General features: G+C 44.0%; 3 protein-coding genes across 10 annotated transcripts; 2 read left to right on the forward strand and 1 right to left on the reverse strand.

The window, feature by feature from the left end:
* LOC133375060 (uncharacterized) lies at nt 1-7,607 on the forward strand. 3 transcript variants are annotated; one of them, XM_061606545.1, is made up of 4 exons: nt 1-163; nt 452-790; nt 1,226-1,537; nt 7,077-7,607. In XM_061606545.1, exons 1-4 carry the CDS (start codon nt 127-129, stop codon nt 7,403-7,405), a joined length of 1,017 nt encoding a protein of 338 aa, XP_061462529.1. In that variant the 5' UTR covers nt 1-126; the 3' UTR covers nt 7,406-7,607. The 3 variants fall into 3 exon arrangements, with proteins under 3 accessions (XP_061462529.1, XP_061462531.1, XP_061462530.1); XM_061606547.1 differs by having other exon boundaries at nt 7,377-7,607; XM_061606546.1 differs by lacking the exon at nt 7,077-7,607 and adding an exon at nt 5,129-5,327.
* LOC133375059 (uncharacterized) lies at nt 7,291-20,920 on the reverse strand. Of its 5 annotated transcripts, XM_061606542.1 has the most exons (8): nt 20,804-20,824; nt 17,235-17,341; nt 12,630-12,777; nt 11,152-11,475; nt 9,925-10,245; nt 8,983-9,081; nt 8,788-8,900; nt 7,291-7,481 (listed from the first exon to the last, which is right to left on the reverse strand). In XM_061606542.1, exons 3-8 carry the CDS (start codon nt 12,673-12,675, stop codon nt 7,449-7,451), a joined length of 936 nt encoding a protein of 311 aa, XP_061462526.1. In that variant the 5' UTR covers nt 12,676-12,777; nt 17,235-17,341; nt 20,804-20,824; the 3' UTR covers nt 7,291-7,448. The 5 variants fall into 5 exon arrangements, with proteins under 5 accessions (XP_061462526.1, XP_061462527.1, XP_061462524.1 ...); XM_061606543.1 differs by lacking the exon at nt 17,235-17,341 and having other exon boundaries at nt 20,804-20,830; XM_061606540.1 differs by lacking the exons at nt 17,235-17,341; nt 20,804-20,824 and adding an exon at nt 19,047-19,124.
* Nucleotides 13,773-22,023, forward strand: LOC133375062 (uncharacterized). Of its 2 annotated transcripts, none has more exons than XM_061606549.1 (7): nt 13,773-13,808; nt 15,051-15,389; nt 17,178-17,489; nt 17,759-17,873; nt 18,786-18,832; nt 19,026-19,158; nt 21,742-22,023. In XM_061606549.1, the coding sequence occupies exons 2-7, from the start codon at nt 15,200-15,202 to the stop codon at nt 21,752-21,754; spliced, it is 810 nt and encodes a 269-aa protein (XP_061462533.1). In that variant the 5' UTR covers nt 13,773-13,808; nt 15,051-15,199; the 3' UTR covers nt 21,755-22,023. The 2 variants fall into 2 exon arrangements, with proteins under 2 accessions (XP_061462533.1, XP_061462532.1); XM_061606548.1 differs by lacking the exon at nt 21,742-22,023 and adding an exon at nt 21,324-21,480.
* The last annotated feature ends 323 nt before the right edge of the window (nt 22,024-22,346 follow it).

The following is a 22,346-nucleotide window of genomic DNA, read 5'->3' on the forward strand; positions in this document are numbered from 1 at the left end:
GCGGCTCCTGTGCAAGAATCTAGCCTCACATCGGATCCTTGCATTGAAGCTGCTGCACATTCGCTGTGGGCTTTTGGCTCGTGCTCCTGGGTGTCGCTGCTGCTGCTGCTGCTGCTGCTGTCAACGATGCTGTTGGCCGCTTGCCTCATTTTGTTCTCCACAGGTAATGTTCCTTTTCCTACTTTTACCTGATTCTTAGCCCTGAGAAACTAGGCAGGCTGAATTTTTATGCACTTCTAAACTTTCAATGAGTTCTTCCCCCCCCCTTGCAGTTTAGATGAAACATTTTTCACGTTCTTCTTAAGCATGTCTCTTATTTCTAATGTTCCATTCCCAGGAAAGTGTAAGGATTCTCAGGGTTACATTTCGTCCTCCTGCATCTTTTTGCAAAAGCCAAGGGTGAAAAAGTGCCACACTTAACTATCTGCCCCTTCCTTTTTGGCCCCCACAGCGTTACCAGCCCAGTTATTCCTCCTGTATCCAACTCAGCAGTTCCAATTTGTGGACACTGGAGGGACGGCACAGATCTCGTGCGCTTCTACAGAAAAAATTGAAGATAATGGATTATCATTCAGCTGGTACAAAGGAAGAGAACATGGGATGCCTGTTTTAATCAAGAGTTGCAGTGATAACCAAACTGCAGGCAAATTTGCTTGCAAAGCTAAAGGTCAAAGAGCCACACTGAAGATCTCGAATGTCCAAACATCCGATTCTGGCTTATATTTCTGTGCCCAAATATTTTCCAGCAGCCTGTATTTCAGCAATGGCTCGACCTCGCTGATCATTGGAGGTAAGAGGGCAGGGCTGAGCTTTCAGGTAGAAATACTGAGTGGCCGCGGCAGGTTGCTGTGTGTTAATTCTTAGATGGCTTTAAAAAACAATGACACACATTCATGGAGGAGAATAAAGCTATTGGTGGCTACTAAGGAAGGCTGTTATAGTACCTCCATGATCAGAGGCAGTCTACCTCTAAAGAAACTACCACTTACTGGGGATCATGAGTGGGAGAGTTTTCCTGTTCTTGTTTCTTCCTTGTGGGCTTCCCAGAAGAGCCATCCGGTTGGTCACTGTGAGAAACAGGGTGCTGGGCTAGGCAGGACTTTTCAGTTTCTCTAAACGGGACTCTGTGTGTGTTCAAAAGCACAGCACGAGGGTAACTTTATGAAACGTCCCTCTGCATAGGAGGTTGTTTTGACTGATCTCTGTGTCTCATTTACCCCATCAGACAGTTACACCCCGAGTACCTGGGTGAAGCTTTTGCAACCCTTTGCACAAGATCCACCTGCCCGGTTCGAGAACCAGCACGCTTGCGTGGTCCATGGAGTGTCCAGCTTAGTCCAGGTGTCCTGGGACGTCCCCGGAGATCTCCGGCATGAGGCCAGGACCCTTTTGGTGAAAAACAGCAGTGGCTCCTTAACCTTCATCAGTCTCCTTCACGGCCCTCTGGATTCGCCCATCAGTGGTGAAAACGTCACTTGCGAAGTCAGGTTCAACTCTTCGGGCCCCAGCGTGAAGAAGAGTGCCGTATTCAATGCACGTGAGTGATTCACTGACTTTGGTTTTAAGATGTAGGGAACAGAGGATGCTGCCTTCTACTGAGTCAGACCGCTGGTCCATATAGGCCAGTGTTGCCTACACCGACTGGCAGCAGCTCTCCAGAGTTTCCCAGCCCTACTTGGAGATGCCAGAAATTGAACCTGGGACCCTCTTGCATGAAAAAGCAGGTGTTCTACCCCTGAGCTACCACCTGTCCCCAGTACTGACAATTTCACCCATGAGGCTGGAAGCAGGTCTTGCTTAATGTGAACGTAAAACCTGCATTGGCCAGACTGACTGTCTGTCTCCTTCATTCTCTCCTGCATTAATGAATGCCCAGACATTGGCCTAGTTTGCACATAATGCTACAGCATGGTTAGTTTAACAAACTATGGGTAGACCCCACAAGCAAGCAAACAAACCATGGCTTATCTCTCCAAAGTTTGACTTCTTTACTGGCTGCTCTTGACCCATGACTCTTGGCAACATCTCTAGTCGCCATAAGTCATAATCGACTTGAAGGCATATAACAATAGTAAATGGTGGTTGTGTTTTAATATATTTTGAAGTCTGTTTTTATGATGTTTTAAAGTGTTTTTAGTGCTTTTGTTTGCCACCCTAGGCTCTTACTGGGAGAAAGGGTGGGATATGAATCAAATAAATAAATAAAACAATCCAAGGTTCATAAGCCACACAACAAACCATGGCTTCAGACTGTGGTTTGTTGGCAGTCAATAAACCATAGTTAAACCACTGGGCAGGGTTCAGACCATCCGACAAGACATGGTTTAATGCACCGTAGTTTAATAAACTATGGCATAGTATTCTTGTTGTTTTATGAAGTTCAAGTCAATTTACAACCATAAACGTGCTGTAAGGTGATGTGCGAACCAGTCCATTGTCTTCTGCATTAAGGAATGCTTGGACAGTCTCAGGAGAGTTTGAAGGACAATTTCAGCCTCATGTCCGAAAATACCTGCTGTTTCGCTCTCCTTCCCTTGTCTGGTGAGATGTGTAGTTGCTCATTTGAAGCATCCCCTTGTTAGGGAGTAGGCAAAACGTGGAAAACTTTTTTTTCCCCAAAGGCACAGGTGGAGAAGGAAGCAGGGAAATGGAGCGGTATGCCAGGACTGTGCAAGTCCAAAAGAGCTTTAGTGCTGAGCAGGGATTGGCGAGAATTTCTGTTCTGTTTTCATTTCAAGGAGAATCTATCAAATGCGAACTTTCTGAAACAATCTGAGAACCGAAACTCAGCCATCCTTCGAAATTCGCCCTTCTTTGAGTTTTGCAATGTAGTTCACCAAACAATGTTTACAAAACCAAATCTATTAGGGTAGAATGTGCATAAAAATGAAGATAACATGCAAAAATGCACTATATGATGAGAAATGGCTTGCAAAAAATGTGTACAATAGTCAAAACTGCCTACAAAGAGGTGTTTATGAGGAGAAATGCCCAAAACAATGTTGTAGAATTTTCATGAGGATTTTTAAATTAAAAAACGCAAATTTGCTGCAGAAATGTGGAGAACTGAATTTAAGATTGGAAAAATGAGAGACTGAGAGAACGAAAATAGAGAGATCTTTCCATCCCTAGTGCTGAGTCCCCTAATCCAGCAGGTGCTGAGCACACCAGGGGCTCCTCCAGACAACCTGTTCATTGAGGATTCATCCTGTTTTGCTTGCACAAACTCCAATGAGCATTCATCCTAATTGGCCCGCAGGGTATTTACACAACTTCCCATGAATCATTTGTTCATCCCATGCTCTTCAACACATTTTGTTGTCACTTTTCAAACACAAAAAAAGTCTGTGCAACAAATCCACTTAGGCTTTTTTTTCTAAGTGGGGTTGTTGCTCCTGGGCGAGAGAGAGTGCTCTGATCCACTTTAACTGGGCAGACCTAATTTTCTGGCACGCTCTTGAATCCTTCCCACAAAATACTAACAGTCTGGAGACAATGCCTCACCTCACATCTCTTATCCAGAATCCAGGGGCATTTGGGCCCATGCAAGCATTCAAAAGAATATCATCATCACCAATCCTTTATTGTACATTGGCCATAGACCTTTGCAATATGATTAAACTCATATAAAGTACTAAAAGAAACAAATGTAAGATTTAAAACAAGTCAGGAAATCAGCATTAAATATCCCACTTAATAACATTATTATAACTGTTAAAGCAATCGTATTAAAAGTTCTTAATTTTTCAAGTAACAAGGACACAACCTCAAAAGATTATGCGAGGGCTTAAACTGGGTAGTGTGAGTGGGCACCGCTGTCCTTTAAGCCCAAGAGCCCCATTGTGTGTTTGCATACTTCACCCCTAACTTTATCGGAAAGTTTGAAGGAAGCTTTTAGATTGGCAATCCTGATACATGACTGCGGGAAACTTGTAAATGCATTCAGTGGAATCTGTCAACATGATTGGGGTGTGGTCACGCACTTTACTTTTTTACTTTTACTTTTTTACTTTTTTTACCTTTACTTTTTTAGGAGCAGGGTCCCAGCAGGGTTCCTAAGTCCCCAGCATCCTGAGAGCCAATCAGCATGAAACGGAAGTGTGTTAGCCGCTGAGAACAATCTTCTAACTTGCTTCCTTGTCCTTTCCTGCTGATTGGAGCCAATCAGAGTGAAAGGCAAGTGAGTCAAACACTGAGAAGACTCTTCTCAGTAGCTAACACTCTCCCCTTTCATGCTTATTGATTCCTAGGCATAATCAAGGATCTCATTCACAACCGCACAGCAAAATAAATGGGGAGGGGGAATGGCTGTGATTTAAATGAAGGGACCCTTCACTTCTGAATTTGCCACTACACTACTGGGTTCCAGTGCAGTCACCCATCCAAGCACTATTTATGTATATTTTTTATAATGCTATATAAATTTAAATAGTTCATGATTGTGCGAGGCTTGGTTGAATCCAATGTTATTATCGACTCGAGTATATATAGCTGCATCATCACCACCACCAATGTTGCACAAAAATATTCCAGCCTCAGTCGTCATCTGCAAGGCCAGTGGGACGGTGTAGTTTAGATATGAAACAGGGAGCAAGCTAGAATGCTTAGACTTCTCTGTCCACAGCAGGAATTCCTGAGTAGGGATGGAGGGAGAAATTCGATTCACTTTGCATTTAAAGCCAAACCTACTTAATTTGCACTTTCCGAAACAATACACAAACCGAAACTGAGCTAGCCTTTGAAGTTTGCACTGCTCTGAATTTTGCAAAGCAATTCTCCAGCCAAATAACGTGTACAAAAATGGCATGTATTAGGGTGAGATGTCCATAAAAAGGCATATATTGGTAAAAATAACATACAAAAATGCACCACATTAGGCAGTATTGCATATTAAGATAAATTAACTGGACTTTTTTAATGTGGAAATGTGGAGGGTGGAAACTTAAGCAAGGAAAAAAAGAGAAACTAACAAAGAGCAAAACTGTTAGATTCACGCATTCCTTGTGTTTTATCCGGCTACAGCCTGCATTTGGTTGCCTCGTTGAAATACCTTTGATTTGACTCACTCATCCCTGTTCCTGACTGAACTTACTTGACGCCTCTTGTCTTTTCAAAACTTCCTCTGTAGATTTAACGCTTCCTCTGTGTCACCTGAGCTACACGGTACTCTTGGATATACTGGCGTTGCTGGTTCTTCCCCTGAACTTTCTTTGGATTCGATTCTATCCTTCCGGCTCTTAAGTAACATCAGGAATTGCTTCTTAGGAGTAACTAAGAAGGAGAATATCTCGCACTGCTTTCTGCGGAAGGAAATCCACAGGAGTTTTGGGAGGGGAGATATAGTATTTTGGGGGTGGGTGGGCAGGAGTTAAACCACTGTATAACGGATTATATTGACATGTTGTCTGTTTTATCCTTTGCCATGGACCGTCAACCCCTAGCGCAGGGGTTCCCAAAGTTTTTCTTATGCCGTGGACCACTTGAAAATGGCAGAGGGTCGGGCAGATCGCTTAATGTTTTTTCTGCCTCTCGTGGCAATTGTAATCCGCTGCCCCAGATGTTCTATAGTTTTAACTGTATTTTTACAGACACACCTCAGACCACCTGAGTGAAGCTCACGGACCGCTGGTGGTCCACGGATCAAAGTTTGGGAACCCCTGCTTTAGAAAAACGGCGTGCTGGAAGTCGAAGCAAATAAATAACAGTGTTCTTTCTCCAAGAACAGGGATGAATTTGGGACATTTTGCAGGATTTTTCTCCAAAGCGTCAGGGTAGGAGAAATAAAGGATGAGAATGGCAAGGGGGCTCGAAGTTCCTCAGATCCTTTACCCAAAGAGGCAAGCCCAGATGCTCTTTGCCTTTGGAGTGGCAACTTTGCCTTCGGAGCAGCGTCAGTTCCCAATTTTTGGAAGGCCTGTGGGTAAGACGCGTGCTATGAGCTGCCCCCTCCTTCACTGGGTCCACCTCCTCCATGCAGCAAGTTTGGGGGGGGGCTCTTCTCCATGGACCCTTCGGAGTCGTGGGCCCTCGGCATATGCCTATCTATGCCAGCCCTTGGCACCGTCACTGCTGCCAGATTTGGCCATATTAATCGTCATGTCCAGAGCAGTTCCCAGACAGAGAGAAGAAAAGTGAGGCAAGCAGCAGCTGTCACAGTTTTTACCTCTCGGCTCTGTCCAGGCAGCCTGCGGCCAAGGTGATAAAACATGGAGATGTTATCATCATTTGCACTGAGGAATTGGAGGCACCCACACACCAGCCTCTCCTTCTCCCTCCAAGAGTGCTTGTCTGTTAACACCTCTCAGAGGGGAGAAAGGGCTGAGGCTGTTTGTCCAAATGTCATTGGTGGCGCCTGGCTCTGAGCCAGCTTTGCTCTGCTTGAGACTCTTTCTCACACAGGATGGGCAAGTCAGAAGTTCAAACCATTGCTTGTGAGAAGAGCCTGTTAAATTCTTCCCGTAGGAAGTTAAGCAACCCTTCAAAGTCTGGTCACCTGGACGCCATTTTTGCTCACCAGACGTGACCTCTTACAAGCCTATTCACATCCATAAACTGCCTTATATCAAGCCCATCTAGCTCAGTATTGCCAATGGCTCCCCAGGGATTCAAACGCCTAGAGATTTAACTCGGGACCTCCTGCGTGCCAAGCAGGTGCTCTGCCACTGGACTAGAGCCCTTACCTTAAAAATAAAGTAAGGTTCTAGTCCTCATTGTTCCGAATAAAGGGCTGACTTAAATAGGAACATAGGAAGCTGTCTTAGGTCAGAATCAGACCATTGGGTCCAACTAGATCAGTACTGTCTACACTGACTGGCAGCAGCTCTCCAGGATTTTCAGACGGGGAGAATCCCCAGCCCTAACTGGAGATTTCTGGGATCTGACCCGGCACCTTCTGCATGCAAAGCTGGCACTGTCTCACCGAGTCACAGCCGAGGCCTCCTCTTGCTGTAGCGCAGCAGTTCCCAAACTTTTACTTCCACCACGGACCACCTGAAAATTGCTGAGGGTCTTGGCAGAAAAATGGTTTAGCAATTGCAATGTGCTGCGCTAGAAGATTTTTAATTGTATTTTTGCAGACGTGCTGTGGACCTGCCTCAATGAAGTTTGCAGACGATTGATGGTCCATGGAGCACAGTTTGGGAACCCCTGCTCTAGCGAAAAGGCACCTCTACATGCACATGCGCGCACACACACACACACACACGCACTGCAGAGCAGATGGAGCTTGGCCATTAGAATCTGCTCACGAAATGAGAGTGTGGACAGGAGCAACAGAAATATTTTGGTGGAAATGTCTTTAATACAAGCATCTGCACTCAGCAAGTTAAACGATTTCAAAGTCTCCATTTTGCTTTTCTCTCTTCCTCTCTTTCCAGCTCTCCTTTTAAAAAGAATGCTGCAATAAAAGCCTTGACAACCAGACTTTATCCGTCTGTTCCAACCAGATTTCATTTGTTGCAAGGTAGTTCTGCATACTGGGTCTGGGAAAAAGAAAAAAGCAAAGCAGTCATCTAGGGCAACTCAGACATCGTGAACATTTATTCAGATTCAATGTTGCTGTTTTTACTAGAATGTTGTCTCTGTTGCATTAAAAGTTTTTAATTTTTGTTGTTGTTGGTTGTTCTTTATCTTGTAAACTACCTTGGGGAATTTCCCTTGGAAAGGTAACGTTGTTGTTATGTGCCTTCAAGTCGGCCACGACTTAAGGCAACCCCATGAATCAGCGACCTCCAAGAGCATCTGTCATGGACCACCCAAGGTAACTTACAGAGAAGGAAACAGTCCAAGTGGTATATTATAACCTAGGAAAGTGTTTATGGTCCAGTGGAGGGATTCTGAGGCATGGGGAGGAGAGATGATGTGGTCCTGAGGGGAAAATGAGGCAGGCAGCGGGGAGATATTGTGGGCCTGGAGAGGGAAACTGAGGCAGGGAGATGGCAGGGGCTGGCAAATGGAACAAGCAATAATAATAATATGTTGACCCCACCAAATCCTACTCAGAGTAGAACTAACATTGGATAAAACTCATTATTAGGGTTGGGGGATAAATTTGTTTTCAGTTTGCACTTAAAGCCAAATCTATCAAATCCACATTTTCCGAAACAAAAGGAAAACTGACACACGGCCATTTTTCAAAACTTGCACTTGTCTGAATTTTGCGATGCAGTCCTCCAACCACACAAAGTTTCCAAAAATGCATATATTTACGTTGCAGGAAAATGTGCTTTAAAATGAATAGATTAGTGGAAGTAACACAAAAATGCATTACATGAGGGAAAGGGGGTTGCAGAAAGGTGTACATTAGTGAAAACTGTGTTTACTATACAATGTGTTTAAACGCTGAAGAACTGCCATGAGGATTTTTTTTAATTACAAATTGCTGCAGAAATGTGGAGAACTGAATTTAAGAATGGAAAAATTAAAAGCTGAAAGAACCAAAACGGACAGATCTTTTCATCCCTACCCATTCTTATTCTTATTTTTTAGCTTTATATATTTATATATCTGCCTGTGATCAGTAAACATTCCCTAGGCAGCTTACAAACAAAATGTGGCACTCTCTTCCAGTTAAGAAAAGCTTCAATGCCTGGTCACCTGGACACCCTTTTTTTTCACCACAGGTGACCATTTAGAAGCTTATTTGCATCCCACACCTCCTTTGACCGTATGTATGCTTTCAAACTACCTAAATGTTCTCTCTTTCTCTATCTCCCATTCTAAGTAAATCTCAATGCCTGTAAATCCAAACACTGGATTGTCCAAAGGTTTGGACCGACTTCTTCCAACCTTTTCTGCACAATACAGTGAGGCGTATCTTTCTGACACTTCAGTCCACAAAGCCAGAGTTACCTCTGGGATCTCCCCCAGGGGTATTTGATGTGCTGGTTTCTCTGCATTCCCTGTGAGGAAGAAAAAGGCAAACTTTACATGTCCGCTTAGAAGTCAGTCCCATCCACACAATTTGTCTTACAAATGGGTTACCTCTGTCAAGACGCTTTCTGAAGAGTAGGATCACGGGTGAGGTCAATAGGAGGAGGACGACACAGGGCACCCCAAAATATAATGTGGGAAAGCAGTTCTCTGTCAGAGGAGAGGAAGAGGAAATTGCTGGTCAGCAGCCAACTATCCATTGGGCCAATCCTGGACAGAGAGAGAGTCAAGGGGCAGAGGCCGTTCCATTGATGCCCTTGCTGCAGTCAGTGCCCTCTTAGGTGTCTATGGCCAAAAGCAAAAGAACATGGCCCTTCTGTCCTGGGGGAATTTGGGAGGCCAGGGGAAGCAAGCCAACGCCTTCTCCTCTCGGTTTTCGCCGCTGAGCAAGTTTGTCACCAAGATAACTCTGCTCTCTCGTTCAGAAAATTGAGACAACCCCTTAAATCAGGGGTAGGGAAACCCAGGCCCGTAGGGAACCCTCCCTATCCTGCAGCCTCGGGGCTCTCCCGAAGCCACGCCTCCTCTCCCAGGCCACACCCCTCCCCGGCCCTTATCTATGCCTTTCTAGAGTGCTTTGGCACCATGGAACCGTGGTCATGCATCTTGCTTGGATGGAGGAATGTCCCAGGAAGGTAGCTGGCTCTTCGACAAAGGCTGCATATGATGCTCCACTCACTATTGTCTCTAGTTCTGCTCACTTTTCTGCTCCATTTAACTGCCCATTTATTTATTTATTACATTTTTATCCCACCTTATCATCCAAGGAGCTCCAGGTGACATACAAACATGGATCTCCCCCTCCCCGTTTTATCCCCTCAACAGCCCAGTGAGGTTGGCTAGGCTGCGAGACGGTGACTAGCCCCCAAGATCACAGCTAGTGCGATTCATGGCCGAGGGGGGATTTGAAACCAGGTCTCTCAGGTCCCAGTCCAACACTCCAACCACTGCAGCATGCTGGCTCTCTGGTAGATCTGTTTGGTCAAACTGTACCTGAATAGGTTGGCGCTGGGGTTGCTGGGGCTGTGCCAAAACTGGTATGTTTCTTCTCCGGGTCTGAGCAAGTAAAAGACACCCGTTCGGTCTCTGGCCCTGGAGGAATCAGCTTCAAACTCCAAATGCTGACGTCTCCTTCCTCATTTGTTATGTCCACAAAATTCCGGTCCTGAGATGGTTCCCCACTAATATTCCAGGAGATGAAATCCCAATCAAGGTCTGCACTGTCGAACACGCAGAGGAGGGGGAGGCTGTTGTGATGCTGAGACTCCTCCAGGGAGGAAGGCGTAAAGATGGCAAGACTTGGCCTAGAAGGATCTGAAAGAGCGTTGAGAAAAACAGCCACAAACGGCGAGTTAGAGTTCTCACTCCGCCCCAAGAAGAGAGATACCAGCTCAGGATAGGCAACGACGCTTCAAAACCAAACCTGAACTACAAACCACATAAACGAGAAAGTCCGACATTATATACCGAACCATTAATAAAAGAAAAAAACTCACACTGGCTTATCCCCGTTACAGAAAGTTGGTCAAGGAAAGGGATGCTTCCTGAGACAAGGAGGTGGTTACGAAGAGGAGGGCCTTTTTGGTGGCGGCACCCCAGTTACAGAATGCCCTCCCCAATTAGGCTTGCCTGGCACCTGCATCTGGAACCAAAGGAAGCTGCCTTATACCAAGTCCATTGGTCCATCTGACTCAGTATTGTCAACTCGGGCTGGTAGAGGATTTCAGACAGGATTCCCTCCCAGCCCTGCCTGGACATGCTGGGGTCCTGGGACCTTCTGCATGCAAGGCAGATGCTCTGCTACTGAGCTACGGCCCTTCCCTTAAAAAAAAAAAGATCCAGTCCTCATGATTCTAAAAAAGGCTTTGACCTCAACAGGAGCCCGCCTTTTACTGAGTCCATCTAGCTCAGTATTGTTGACACCGACTGGCTGTGGCTCTCTAGGATTTCTGGCATGGGTATTTCAGTTTTTTCTGGAGATGCCAGTGGGGATTGAACCTGGGACCATCTGCATGCAGTAGACCTCTGCCACTGAGGTGCAGCCCCTTCTCCAAGCTTCTAGTTCCCAGGGGTAATGTTATGCCACAAACCAATGTGGAGCACTTAAGACTGGGAAAATGAGAAGCTCAGAGAAACCAAAATGGACAGAGTCATCTCTCCCTATGCAGAATATGCATTCAATGCATGCTAACAATTCTCAGAAGCTTCCGAGACACTCACCAGAGATGATCAGCCGAGTCCTGCTTGTGAACCTGAAATTCTGACCGGCGCTAGCAGCACAGTAATACACTCCAGAGTCGTTCCTTTGGGCATTCCTGATGATCAGCTTGTGCCCTTTACTTGAGTATTTGCCTTCCAGTTTTGAGTACCGAGAACTCTGGCCAATCTTGTGCAGGCTTTTGCCTTCGTTCTCCTTGTACCAAATCACTGTCCAGTGTGAAGATCCATCTAGATGGCTGCAGCTGATGTCTACAGTGTCTCCAGGAGATGCCAAGATCCGTGGCAGCTTTTGTGACATTTCGGAAGATCCCTGTGATGGAGCAGCTATAACAGGAAAAGGAAGGAACGTTTGGGGCTCTAGTAAGAAATTGAGCAGAGGGGAAACACGCAGACACATTGCACATTGGATGCATTCATGGGTCATCTTGGAACTGGCCCTGGTGATCTCTGCAAGGACATCCTGGGGAATATATATCTGCTCCCCCCACCCCTTGGCTGGTGCATTCCACAGTGCTGAAAAATCTACTGTTTAATTGTTTTTGAAGGCACCCTCCAATCCAGCTCCCAATTTAAACCTCTCAGCTGAAAGAAAAGACACTTTTCCACAAAATATTTGTACATGCAAGTGTTACCCGGATCCAAAGATGATGGCTTTGGACTGCAGAGGACATCCCTTACACAGTGCGTGCAATTCTGGCACCTGCATAGATATCTTTGGTGAAGAAATGAGAGAGTAGGCACAGTGTTGTTGTTTTTATAATATTTTTATTGGTTTTAACAGTTTGGGCTGCTTGTGGAGAGTTTGGGGGTGTCCCTTTTTACTCCAAAGTTCTGCAAATTTTAATGATTAAATTTTGGGTCTGTTGTGAGATTGGAGAATGTAAAAGGGCTGCTACCAAAGCTTATGAAGAGTTTCAACTGCACATCTGCACTAAACAAAAGCAGAAATTAATATCCCTTTGGAAATACTTGTACATTAAATAACTTGCCTAAAGTCCTGCCAAATTTCTTCAGCATGCAGTTCCAAATTACTTGGAGGAAACACAGGTTTAAACACTATTGATCAATCAGTTTTTCCTGGTTCAACCGTAAGTCACAGCAGAGAACAAAGACATAAAACAGCAGTCACTGCAACAAGACAAAATATTTGCAATGGTATCTAGAGGTTGTATGTAAGTACGTTGTACACAAGAGTTAGACCCACTGAAATTAAGGACCGAAATTAGGCATGGCCATTATTCTCAGGCAGTCTGCTCTGAGTAAGAGTAACATTGCCTACAACCCTAACGTATTTATCATACAGAGTACATCTACTCAAAAGAAATTTAACTGTCAGTGTGTTCAGCAGGGCTTTCTCCCTTATGTGTATTTAGGATTGCAGCCTTAAAAACAGAACCAATAGAATGATATAATCCGCTGAAACCCGATCTCGCTGTGGTGTGAGACTAAGAGGAGGAAACAGTTCAAAATATACTCACTTTGCAAAGAAAACAGAATGATCCTAATGAAGTGGAGGAACAGCATCTTCTCGTGAGTTACCTTCAAATGCTGAACTTGAAAGCAGACCTGCTGGGGGAATGGACATCTCCTGGTCCCCTGTGCTGTTGTGTGACGTCTTTCAATTTCCTGCCAATTTCCATGGTTTAGAAAGTCAAATTTGGGAAAGGAAAGCCGCCTCTGTCTGTTGCACAGGCACAGACACACACCACACGGAGGACCTCTGGGAGATTCTTCAGCACCTTTGCTTTTTTAAGCCATGCAAGCAGAGAGATTTTTAATAATCCTGCACTAGCACTTGCCCGTATTCCATTGGTATGACAATGGAACCAATGACCTAGGGAAGTGGTGGGCTCTCCAACCTTGGAGGCATTCAAGAGGCAGCTGGACATCCACCTGTCATGTATGCTTTAAGTTGGATTCCTGCATTGACCCAGGGGTTGGACTCGATGTCCTTTTAGGCCCCTTCCAACCCTACTGTTCTATGATTCCATGATCTGCAATATTTGGGGATTCAGAGCAACACCACAAATGTGATATCTGCAGGAAGACTTGCTCAAGAAGACTATCTTCCATATTTGTATTTATTTGTTTATTTTGGTATAGGAATTTTTAAAACCTCCTTTTAGGGTATGGATCTGACAAGGCAGCTTACTTACATAAAAACATGATAAAAGAAGAGTGTAAACAAGCCACATTAAAACAACAACAACAATGCAATCTAAAAGAATTTAAACCAATACTAAGGTCAGGTCATCATACCAATCAAAAGTCATTTGCTTCATCCCCAACAAGCCAATAAATAAATAACAGTTTTGTATTGAAGAATAACTAACTGGCCGTTGACACTCCCAAAATATGACCACTCTGGTTGATTCTCCAGTGTTTCTAATGGCAGGGCTGGACTTAAATGGCACAGGATATCTGCACTTTCAGATCACTGCCAACTCATAGAGAAGCAGACCAAGTTGAAACTTGTCCTGAACAGGAAGGATGCAGTGTTAAAGAATACGGGAGCAGGTGACCCGGGATAGGAGCAGAAATCAGGAAAGACCCATATGCAAGTTGGCAACATTTTCTTTCATGTGTAAAGGAAAAGAGCACACCCTATCCTCCATCATCTACAGTTTTGATGGGATGGACTATGTCATAAATATCAAGTAATGGTGGCTATTTATTTGTTTCAAAAAATGCTTGCAAGAGTCTTGGTTTCCCTTTAGTTGTCTCCATATGATACATAAAAAATAGGTGTAATTTATAAGCTACTGTTGAAACCAAGAATAACACATATGGGGAGAATGTAGTGTTGTGATTAGAGATGGGCAAATCAGTCAGTTTTGGTTTAGCGCTGTTTCTCAATTTTCCAGTCTCAAGTTCACTTCTCCACATTTCTGCATCAGTTTGTGGTTTGTTTATTTTTTAAAAAAGAAAGTTCTCATGAAACTTTGTCAGCATTTTGGTGCAAATCTCTCCTAATATACACATCATGGCAAGACATTTTCTCTGATATAATGCAAGTGTATATGTTAGCTTCACAAATGTATGAATTTTGATGCACACCGTTCCCTAATGTGCACATTTTCTACCTGTTCTTTAGTTGGAGAACTGCATAACTACAATTGGAAAAGAGTGCATTTTGAGAGACAAAACTGTTTCAGTTCGCAGGCACAAATCAAGTAGGTCCACATTAAAATCCAAACTGGATTTGCCCTCCATCCCTAATTGTAAACACATCCATGGACTATAGAGTTTGCATTTTCTTTTTTAAAAACATTATGATTTTTGCCACAAATCAATATACCTTTTTGTTTAACTGCTCCCTGCAATCTCTCTATGGCCCAGACGTTTCCTTTTCCTAGAAGAGTGGTGTGCTCTTTGGTGCTGCCCAGGACGGATGCCTCCTCCTCGCTGGCCTTTCTCAGGGCTCCCATCCCTGCACGGCAGCGCCCACATGGAGGCGGCTCCTGTGCAAGAATCTAGCCTCACGTCGGATCCTTGCATTGAAGCTGCTGCACATTTGCTGCGGGCTTTTGGCTCATGCTCCTGGGTGTCGCTGCTGCTGCTGCTGCTGTCAGTGATGCTGTTGGCCACTTGCCTCATTTTGTTCTCCACAGGTAATGTTCCTTTTCCTACTTTTACTTGATTCTCAGCTCTGAGAAACTAGGCAGGCTGAATTTTTATGCACTTCTAAACTTTCAATGAGTTCTTCCCCCCCCCTTGCAGTTTAGATGAAATATTTTTCACGTTCTTCTTAAGCATGTCTCTTATTTCTAATGTTCCATTCCCAGGAAAGTGTAAGGATTCTCAGGGTTACATTTCGTCCTCCTGCATCTTTTTGCAAAAGCCAAGGGTGAAAAAGTGCCACACTTAACTATCTGCCCCTTCCTTTTTGGTCCCCACAGCTTTACCAGCCCAGTTATTCTTCCTGTATCCAACTCAGCAGTTCCAATTTGTGGACATTGGAGGGACAGCACAGATCTCGTGTGCTTCTACAGAAAAAATTGAAGATAATGGATTATCATTCAGCTGGTACAAAGGAAGAGAACATGGGATGCCTGTTTTAATCAAGAGTTGCAGTGATAACCAAACTGCAGGCAAATTTGCTTGCAAAGCTAAAGGTCAAAGAGCCACACTGAAGATCTCGAACGTCCAAACATCTGATTCTGGCCTATATTTCTGTGCCCAAAGATATTCCAGCAGCCTGTATTTCAGCAATGGCTCGACCTCGCTGATTGTTGGAGGTAAGAGAGCAGGGCTGAGCTTTCAGGTAGAAATGCTGATAGGCAAAGGCTGGTTGCTGTGTGTTCTTTCTAAAAGCATCAGAGTCCCAATGCAAGCGCAGATAAATAAGAGCCGGTTCTCATGACCAACTCCATACCTCGCAGGTAATATTCTTGATGACTTCTGTCCACCACTGTCATGTATGGGGTGGTCTTGTGTTCTGCTAGGTGGTGCCAGCGGTCAGCCTTGTCAGGCATCTGCTGGGGCCAAATCTCATCGAGGGTCCACCACATTCCTCAGCTGCCCTGCCATTTTCCCTTTGTGATTGGCTCCAGGGAAGGTAGAGGTAGAAAAAACCATGAATTTATCTCTAACTGTTTTGGCTCAACCCCAATCCCATCACAATGTGAGAACACTCAGAGTCCACCACACCTCAGAAGGCTGCAGTTTACAGGATCCCTTGATGGAGGCCAGTTAAAGTGGTACAAAGATTAAGATTCAGTACATTCCTTGACACATTATAGAGGCTCATTTGATCAATGGTTTGTTCATTCAGAATAGGTGAGTGTCGTTTTCTCTCTGTTTCTCATTCTTCCAGTCTTACATTATCTGCATTTCCACCTGGGGGGAAAAAACTTCCCAAGAGAATTCATTTAAGAGCTAATTTCCCCATAAAATAGACATTTTTGCATGCTATTTATTTATTTATTTATTACATTTATATACCACCCATAGCTGAAGCTCTCTGGGCGGTTCACAGCAATTAAAAACAATAAAAGCAAATATACAAATTTTAAAACACAAAAAACAATTTAAAAACACAATTAAAAAAAGAAACAATTTTAAAACACACGCAATGTCCCCTTACATTCACATTCTTGCAAAGGACATTTTCCCTACTTCTGTTTTCCCTAACGTAATGCATTTTGTATGTTGTTTTCACCAACTTATGCATTTTTATGCATATTTTACCTTAGTACATGCATTATTGTATACACCACTTGGCCAGAGAACTGCATTACAAAATTTGGTTGAGTGTGAATTTTGAAAGATGGCCTTGTTTCGGTCTACATGCTGTTTCAGGCATTGCAGATCAAGTAGATTTGGCTTTAAATGTGAACTGAATCAGATTTCTCCCCCGTGCCTATGGTTCATGAATTAATTTAGTAAATTGATAAGCTGCCCTTCAGAGCAAGGAAGCTTTGCTTTTGATTTGTTTTGGGGGGGCAGTGAGGGACCTCTCTTTAATTGTAACAGACATATGGGGACAGAGTAGGTAGCTCCTTCCACAAGAAAGTGGGGGGGGTTGGTTGGTTGGAAAAAGGAAAGCAAAGTGACAGTCGCTCATGTAAGAAAATGCAGCCCAGCCAAATAATTTCCCCACTGGCTCACACTGTGCACCTGTTCTCTGGAAAGAAAGAAGCCCCCCTTCTCTTTCCATATCAACGCATTGGCTATGAAGTTACTAAGCATGCACCCCTGCAGGTTGCAAAACATTCCAGGGTGGTGGTGGTGGGGTTCCAATGTGCCTTGCACAAGAGCCAACCCCATTTCCTGTATGAACTCACAACCCCAGAAAGATGCCCAAGACTCCTCCGCAAACACACATTGCTGAGGAAAATTGGTGGTGGGAACCATTTGCCTTTTAAGGCTGTTTTCTTGCACTCAGTGGCCTTCTCTTTGAGGAGGCTCTCATGGGCTTCCAAGAAACCCACCATTTCCTGGAGGAAAAGCCAGCACCAGGCTGAAAGCATTTCTTGACATAGGTGGTTGTTCTTGCTGACCCCTCTGTTTATTGTCCCCACCAGACAGTTACACCCCAAGCGCCTGGGTGATGCTTTTACAACCCCGTGCACAAGATTCACCTTCCCGGTTCAAGAATCAACTTGCTTGTTTGGTCCATGGAGCGTCCAGCTTAGTTCAAGTTTCCTGGGGTGTCCCTGGAGATATCCATCACAAGGCCCAGACGCTTCTGGTGAAAAACAACAGTGGGTCCTTAACCTTTGTCAGTCTCCTTCACATCCCTGAGGGATCACACACCAGTGGGAAAAACTTCACGTGCGAAGTGAGGTTCAACTTTTCCGGCCCCAGCGTGAAGAAGAGCGCCGTGTTCGATGCAGGTGAGTGTGGGGGTTCTAGAAATACTGGCAAACATGGCTTAAGGCAGAATGTGTTTCAGTCATGCTTGCAATATGAATTTTAACAGAAAACTACATTTGCCAGAATGCTCCCTTGCATTGCAAATGCCGCTGACGGTCCTGTTCTGCAGGTCCAGCAATGTTAAGACTTTGTTGGACTAGAGCCAGGCTCTTCTTATATCCATCCCTACTCCTCTGCCAACAGCAGCGATTCCTGAGTAAGCAAATCTGTTTTTTTCTCCTTTCTAAAGGTTCCTCCGCAAAGGATGACCAGAAGTGCCTGATCCACAAAGTGTCCCTGGCTGTCTTAGGAATGTTGGCGTCGCTGCTGCTTTCTTTGGAAGAGATTTGGCTTTCCCAGACTAGGTAATATGAGGGAGCACAGCATAGGGGGAAAATAAAAGCAATCAATCCTATGTCAGTGTATCTTTATGCAAAGAGGAAAAAGAAATTTTGCTCGCCTTTTAAAATTAGCAATATTTTTATCCTGCTTAATCAGCAAAAGCGTCTAAGTAGTTTACCTAAAGCAGCTTAAAATTACACATAAGAAAATACTGATCAGCTCAAACGGTACAAACAAGTAGGCGTGAAATTGATCTAAATATAGATAATACCAGTAGTTTTTGAAATGACATCCACACCATACATTGTAAAGCATGTGGCTTCCCCCAAAAGAATCCTGGGAATTGTGGCTTGTTAAGGGTGCTGGGAATTGTTGCTCTGTGAGAGTTAAGTTCCCAGGATTCTTTGGGGGAAGCCATGCGCTTTAAATGTATGGTGTGGATAATTACATGCCTGGGTAAGCTTGCCCAAATAGAAAAGTGTTAGCTGATCACAAAAACAAGATGATGAAGGTGCCTGCCTAATTTTAATAGTGCCCTCCATTCAGTGTTCCAGAGCCAGCTGGGCTGGTAACTGATTCTTATCTCTACACTGGTGATTTCAGTTTTATTTGCATTTTAATTAGAAACCTAATTCACACTTCTTCACAGCGATCCTTCAAAATTTGCACTTCCCCAACCAAACAATGTGTACAAAAATGCCTCTGTTAGGGGGAAACATGCATTAGAAACACATAGATGAGTGAAACTAACATACAAAGATGCATTATAACAGGGAAACTGCATGTGAAAAAGTGTTTGCTAAGAAATTGACACTAGCATGCTGAATAGTTTTCATTTTGTTGTTGTTGTTAAGGCTCAAATATGGAAAACAGAAGAGAGGGGACAGTTTATGTATTTACATAGTGTTTTTTTATTTTCCTTTTCACTCTCCAAGGATTCCTCACCAAGACCTTGGAACGTCCCTCTTCAGAGGGGCCACAGGTATGGCTCTTTTGTATCTACATATATAGTATATATGTTTCAAGATGCTCTAGGTTTTAAGAGACCCACAGACTCTAGAGTGCAGTTTAGGCACCGCCCTGAACGGTTCTCACCTGGTTGTGACGGTGTTGAATTTAAACCACCAAGCAACTAACGGCTTCCACTCTCCACCCCCCACTGCATTCCATAACAGGAAGAAATTTCCTATGCCCACCTGGCCTTTCATGCAAGGTCGCAAGCTGGGAAGAAGAGAAGGCACGCCTTGCAAGGGGAACCAACCAAAGCTTTGACAGACCTTTGACAAGCAGATGTGGGATCACCAAGAGGTAACAGTTGTTGGACTCTGACTTGGGAAGGTGGGCCTTTCCTGAAGTAGATTTGTTGCACCGGTGCACTTTGATCTATGCTCACTGTGCAAACCTACATTTTTAGTATGCAACTAAATCCCTCTTGCAGAACGCTAACACTCTGGAGCGACCACAGATACACAGAGATATTTAAAAAAGGGTAATGCGACACATAACGCCTTGTTTTTCCTGCTCTTTGCACCATCTTGTAATCAATATAGCAGCTTTGAAAACATGGAGATGCTATCACTCTCACAGAGACCACAACAGAGAAACCAACCTTCACCTTTTTATTCTGCCAACAGTGCAAGTGTGGATTTCAGAGAGGCTGTGAGGTCGCTTTTTTGCAAGGACAGGCATTTGAGGCGCACATGCTACTGGGCACTTGTGTTTTTAAAAAAAGCATTTGTGGTGGCTAACTCTGACGTCAGCTGTGGTGTGCTTTTGTGGCTCATTCACACCGGATAGGGAAATCATACAGAGAGAGAGAGAGAGAGAGAGGTTTGGTCAAGATATTTTTGTCATTCTGAGTGGAGAGACAGCAGGGCTGGGGGGCGGGGGAGGGGAAGCAACACATACAAATTTTGTATTGAACAAAACAACAGACAAACAGAGTTTGGTTATGTGGGGTACAATCCGTCCTCAAAATCTGCCCACTCAGTCCCCACTGGTGCATTCACTTCCAGAGAAAGGGGCACAAGTAGAGTTGCCAACTTTCCCCCTGGCAAGGCTCTTCCACCTTGAATGGCTTTGTGAGAGGTGGAAATCCCACTGGGGATTCTTTGCCCATCACTGTACCTGAGGTCAGTTTTTGCCTTTGGAATCTCTGGTCATCCTCTTCAAGACACAGGAGTCTTGCTAGGGAGATAGTTGGCATCCCTGGGTGCCAGAGACAAAGATGGCCTGGTGCACAGGAGGATGGGATTGCTTTGCCTTCAACAGATGTGTTGAAGAGGAAAGTTCGGCAGATGCTTTCTTTTCAATCCGTGGAGCATCATGAAATCTCACGTCACAGTTGTCAAGCTTCCCTCACCTATAAAACTATCAAAGCAGCAGAAGTCCTTCCTGATGTTGCATTGTGTGATGCGTCCTTCCCTGGCTCTCCCTGTCAGGTTCCTACCTGCGCGTGGTTACTGCCTGTCTCTAGGCACCACCAGGGACTCCACCAGTCCGGACCGCACTCTCTTATGGTTTACCTATCCGCTCTAGCACAGATCTCAACAGATCCCCCTGCTAGGCAACCACCAGTAACGTCCCAATACTAGTATTCCCAGAGACTCTGAATACTGGTATTGTTATTCTCTTCACCGCTGCCACCATTTGTTACAGTTCCCCTTCAGCCTTGGTCATTACCTTACCCTGGTCTGTGAAACCCCAGCCAAGGATCAGGCCTTTGGTAAACCAAATTAAGTATTTATTAAAGATAACAAAGCTAACAAGATTAACAAGATTTCTTCTTAAGGCACATAAGCATATGGTTTTACTCAATACTAATCTGAACTCCACCCCCCTCCTTCTTCACTCTCTCCTGGCAAACAACTCTCTAAACCCCACCAAGCAATCCACTCTTTCTCTTCTCCCCCCAGATTCCACAATTCACCACCTCACATTCACCCAGATTTACCTGTCATCCTTTCATTTATACTCTCAGCCATTTTAAACATTCAGCCAATCATCAAGCATTCTATTGCCCATTCACTCCCCCTCCTCTTTCACTACTTACCATGTATACTCTAAACAACCAGCACTTACCATATATACACTAATATATAGGAACATCACATATTGGCCTTCAGGTTTTGGGCTTTTTGATATCATCTGGGCAACTTTATCTAAGGTGTACCACTTTAGCAGCATGCAATGACATTTTGCAAAGAGAGAGAGAGAGATCTCTAACTCTTATTGGAAAGTCAAATTTCTCAGCTGGGGGGGAAGAAACCTCTCTAACTGGCTGGCAAATGTATTTGATTATTCGTTTTACCATGTGTTATAGAGCTCTCAAGGCAGCTCCTATCGAGAAATAAAATTTAAAATTCAGAACTGAGTTTAAGATTAGAAAAATCTTTTAAGGTGTTTTTAAAGCTTTAAAAAAATGTTTTCAAAGATGTTTTGTTTTAAAGCCTTTTGTTTTTATGATGTTTTAGAGTGCTTTTAGGCCAAACAAGAGATGGATTGACTCCATAAAGGAAGCCTCAGACTTGAATGTACAAGATATGAACAGGGTGGTTCATGACAGATGCTATTGGTGGTCGCTGATTCATAGGGTCGCCATAAGTCGAAATCTACTTGAAGACACAACAACAAGAGCGCTTTTAGCGTTTTGTTTGCTGTCCTGGGTTCCTTCTGGGAGGGCAGGTGGGATATAATTTAATAAATAAATAAATAAAAATGAGAAACTAGCAGATTGGGCCATCACCCTAGTCAAGATAGGCTTTTGGCAGTATTCATCATTTCTTGCTATTTTACAGTTTGGCTGTTATTTGACGCTTTTGCCATTAATTTTTGGAGTGCCCCTGTAAATGGCATTTTATTTCATTTGTGTATTTCCATTTTTATGAACAGCAAGGTGCTCTGAGAGCCTGTTTTCAGGCTAGAACACAGAGCAACAGAAGCTTCACTGAACTAACTCTCTTGTTGGCATCAACAAAAGAAACGATCATAAGGACTACTAACATGCCAGATCCTTTGGCTGGGCTCTTCTGCAGAAATGCTGAGAAAAGCAACTGGGGAACTCAGATTCCAAATTGCTCTTTGAGAGCTATATTTGTCAGCAGCTAACTGTCCACTTCTGTGGGCAAAATCGACCACAGGTGCATTATGGGTCCCTGCGTATGAACCTTGGTTAGAGACACCTTTTTGGTTAAAAATAAAAAAAGCCAAACATCCGCTTGAGTCAGTCTTTCAGTTCTTTTGGTTTTCTGTTCTTGTTGATTTTGACACCCCTGAGGCTATTTTCATTTGCAAAACAAAATTTAAAAAGAAAAACAGGAAGTTTTTCATACGTTTGTGTGGCTTTGCTTTGCTCAGGTGCAACACTTCAGGTTTAGGAAGAATCCTCTCTTGCTGCAACTCTGGTAGCCAGGCCATACGTAGCTCCTAATCTTCCAGCACTTTAAAACACAAAGTGAACAAATTCAGCTGGACTATCCTAGTTTTTTTTAAAAAAA

Source organism: Rhineura floridana, chromosome 22, assembly GCF_030035675.1.
Source record: "Rhineura floridana isolate rRhiFlo1 chromosome 22, rRhiFlo1.hap2, whole genome shotgun sequence".
In the NCBI taxonomy this organism is placed as follows: Eukaryota; Metazoa; Chordata; class Lepidosauria; order Squamata; family Rhineuridae; genus Rhineura; species Rhineura floridana.